This window comes from Aphanomyces astaci, assembly GCF_000520075.1.
Source record: "Aphanomyces astaci strain APO3 unplaced genomic scaffold supercont1.37, whole genome shotgun sequence".
In the NCBI taxonomy this organism is placed as follows: Eukaryota; Oomycota; class Saprolegniomycetes; order Saprolegniales; family Verrucalvaceae; genus Aphanomyces; species Aphanomyces astaci.
Genome location: NW_009798300.1, coordinates 39,505 through 43,318, shown reverse-complemented (window position 1 = coordinate 43,318; position 3,814 = coordinate 39,505). Strand labels below are relative to the sequence as shown.

Here is a 3,814-nt window from a genome sequence, read left to right as displayed (position 1 = left end):
AAGCACGCGTGAAAACACTTTTCCCGGCGCATTGCCGGGGGGTTTAACGATAGCTAACCACTGGCAATTCGCCCCGGTTATCGTTATTGTGGAGGTTGTTTCAAGTACTCAAGCAAAGATTTATGTGCGAAGCGCCATTCCATATTCCTGCCAGTACACAAGCGAAGCGGTGAGTGTTAATGCTACTACAGTACTGGTATTATTAATAATACGTATTACTATTATTAATAATACGTATTAATATTATAAATAATAGTACTTCGAAGTAATAGAGTTATGCATTCGTTAATATTTGGAGTTTCTAGTCCAATTTGGAGTTTCTAGTCCAATCGAAAATCCAATAAAATTGATTCACTGTCAATCCAACATTCCAACCAATGGTACTTCAGTGATGTTTGACCCAAAGATATGGCCCGCGAACACTTTAATAACGTTATGTAATTTTTGAGCAGAATATAATTGACTGATGGTATTGAATTTAGTATTACTATTTTTAATGACTTGTCGGGACATTTGTTGGGGTACTTGTCGGGACATTTGTTGGGGCGCACCACAACTTGTTTTACACTGTTAGTACTCCTAGAAATATTTACAATAGTACAAACGGATGAGTTTCAAATGTATTACAATTCAAATATGCGAGGGAGGGCCTTTTCAAACGAGCTTCTGACCGTCGAGGCACTGATTGAATCCACGACATCGCCGATGGTCGACCATCGGCGATCACAACTCACGAGTTCAGAATAAGTTCAGTAATATCCTCACAACCCGCTTTCCTGTGGCGTGAGGATGCTTTGGCTGAACTTGATTAACTGTAAAGTAACGGCACTTTGTATCCTGCCAGGCTGAGTGAGGATTACTACACCTTTTCCCGATCAAAGTGGCACTTTATTCCAATCAAAGTGGCGATAAAAAATATAAAACGTTTGAAACTCTCCGGATAGTTACAAAGAAACTGCACATTTCCATTACAATGTGGTTTAATTCCAATCAATGTGGTGCAAATTACATTCCGTAGGACATATCATCGAACCGAAGCGCCTTCTCAACATTGCGCTGACAAAACATAGCCTCACGAATAACCAATGACTGGGTAATGCATGGAAGGCTTTCACGGGCAGCTTCTCAAGCAATAGCATGCGACTCTCCAGGAAGGAATTGAACTCCCCGCGTTCAAACAGCACATTGGTGCGCGACGCAAGCAAAACGTTTGATGTGGGCCTTCAACACGCTAAAGCAGCTTTCAATAGGATTTAGCATCGGTGAGTATGGCCCAAAGCGCAAGAGCACCAAGTCCTCGTATGGCTCAACGCGCTGCTCAGTTTGAGAGTGTGCAGGTGCGTTGTCAAGAACAATGACCACCCTCTTGTCCTCAAAGTTCGTGTTCCAGGAGGCACTTGCCTTCACGGCTTGATATATCTCTTCAACAAACGCCGCATTCTGGGCCATCTTGATGCTTCCACACACCAACCGATGGCCGACACAGCACACTGCACTTGAAGATTTGGCCCTTTTGACGGAGGAAGCACTAACGTCGCTCATTGGCCTTTCTTTGCACGCCCGAGGGTGCGATGGCAGTAGATGTTGTAGTTGGTTTCGTCGTAGTATGCAATGTAGTCTCCGCATTGTTGATGTTGCAAAAGGGTGTCCACAAACGCCTTTCGCTTTGTCTTGTTGGCTTCGTTGTTGCATGTCACAGGCTCGATACGCATAGCTTTGATGGTGTACAGCATTCCGAGCAGGTGGCAGACGGCCCCCTGACATTCGAGGCCAACGTAAGGCTTGGTCACTAACTACTGTAGTTATTAATATTGCTCGTCGATGTAACGCTTGGTCACTAACTACTGTTTTTATAAATATTGCTCGTCGATCTAAAGCTAATATAGAATTTGTACTTTTTTAGTCAAACCTACATTCATTACTCCGAGGTAGGGCACAAATACGTGCTGGCAAGTCCGTGTACTTCAACAAGGCCCTTTTTGAGACTGGCCATGTTATTGCATATCGTCTGAGCCGTAGGCAAGCTCTCGCCTCCGAGGGACACGTTGGAGCGGCCCCAGATGTCGGCAATGTTCTTCAACGAAGCACTTTATGAGACTGGCCATGCTAATTGTATAATAAAAAGAAATATTTTATATTATCTTAACATTCGTATGTGGAGGCTATATATTTATTATATTTGTGAGGTCTGTGTTTAGGTCGGCCGTCCACTAGTCTGGAGGTACTTACTGTTACTAGCAGTAGTACTCGGAGTACTCGAGTACTGTATTTCAGGGGTACTACATGCAGTCCGGAACACTACAGTACGTAAGCACGTGGAGTACGCAAAGTTAGGGAGATTTCGCAAACGTCTCATTACCGTACAGTAACACATGCACGGTTTCGATGAATTAACCAACCAAACAAAAACTGTACACTCGTCGCCCATCACGCCCGAAGGTCCAGGGAGTCGCCCAGTGTGAATCCATGCTTTGTTTGAGTAGCCCGCCTAATGGAATAAAAATGTCACTTTTCATCCATCTTTCTTCAAATGCTATTAATAGGGGGTTTCAATGTTAAAATGGAGAATGGTCAATGGAGTTTTTTATCGTTACACACGATTTTGAGTAATTTTATTGGTGAAAATGATTTCCATCCTCCACCACCATCTTCCATAGGCGATATGTCACAGTTCCGGATACAAGATCCGGATCCACGTGGCTGTACCATGGCACACAGGTTAAAGACAAAGCCAGACCCAAACCCACGAGCGGCCAACGACGCCGCTACGTGCCAAGGAAACGGCAAAGGGTTCGCCGCCCCTTTGCTTCGGACCACCCCCGGCCCTTTTGGTTTACCAGCTCAAGATGGCTGGTCCTGCTTGGCTTAGTCATAGCGTTAGATTGTTATAACGCTATCAATTCACTTCTCATTTTACCATCTACTGCGCCTTCCTCTGTGCACGCACGTTTACACCTGGTAGCACTCCACGTTCGTCCACGGCCTATGTCTTCCTCCTCCACCCCCATTACGCCAGCGCATCAACTGGTTCTCGACCGCATGTACCTGGTGTTCGGCGAACAAGACACTGCAACCCTTCTCGGGAGCCTCTCCCCCGAGAACCAAGCTCGTCTGGTGGAGGGCATCGGTCGACTTATCGACCAAGCCGTCATGGATGCCGTCACCCCCCTGACTGCACTTCACACCGCTCTGGAAAGCCAACTGTCCACCATGGCAGCCCATGGTCGTACTTTCGAAAAGTCACTCGCACGCAGCGCGACTGAAGTCGAGCGCCTTACGTACGCGCTCCATGCCTCCGAACAACAAAGTCCCTCCCGGCTGAAGCCGATCAAACTCGAGGTCACGAAATTCGGTGGAGCGTAGTCCGACAAACTCCTCCGCTGGATCCTCCAAGTTGAGACCGCTGCGAACGCGCAGCGTATCCTGGACGATGACACTCGAGTCGCTTTCGCGATGTCGCACTTGAAGGGCCGTGCCGAAGATTGGGCGTTTTCCAAACGCCTCATGGACCCTTTGTGCTTTCCCTCCCTCGACGACTTCATGCATGAAATGAAGTCCACGTTTCTGCCCCCCAATAGCGACTTTCGCTATCGCACCAAGTTTCTTGAATGCAAACAAGAAAAGCGCTCCCTCCAAGAATACATCCACGACCTTCGCTTTTTGGCAGCGCACGTCAACGACGAAAAATCGCTCCCTGAAGCGATGCGCGTCACTGTGTTCATGGCCGGGTTGAATCAAGGCCCCGCGCGGACTCAATTGTTCCGCGAATATCCCACCACGTTCGAAGCCGCTGTTCGAATCGCGCTCTCAGAGT

General features: G+C 47.3%; 1 protein-coding gene across 1 annotated transcript; it reads right to left on the bottom strand.

Annotated features, from left to right (window-relative positions):
- Positions 1-1,538: 1,538 nt before the first annotated feature.
- On the bottom strand, positions 1,539-1,733 carry H257_11908 (hypothetical protein; the record flags this gene model as incomplete). The annotated part of the gene is made up of 1 exon (XM_009838986.1): positions 1,539-1,733. One exon carries the CDS (start codon positions 1,731-1,733, stop codon positions 1,539-1,541), a length of 195 nt encoding a protein of 64 aa, XP_009837288.1.
- Between the last annotated feature and the right edge of the window lie 2,081 nt (positions 1,734-3,814).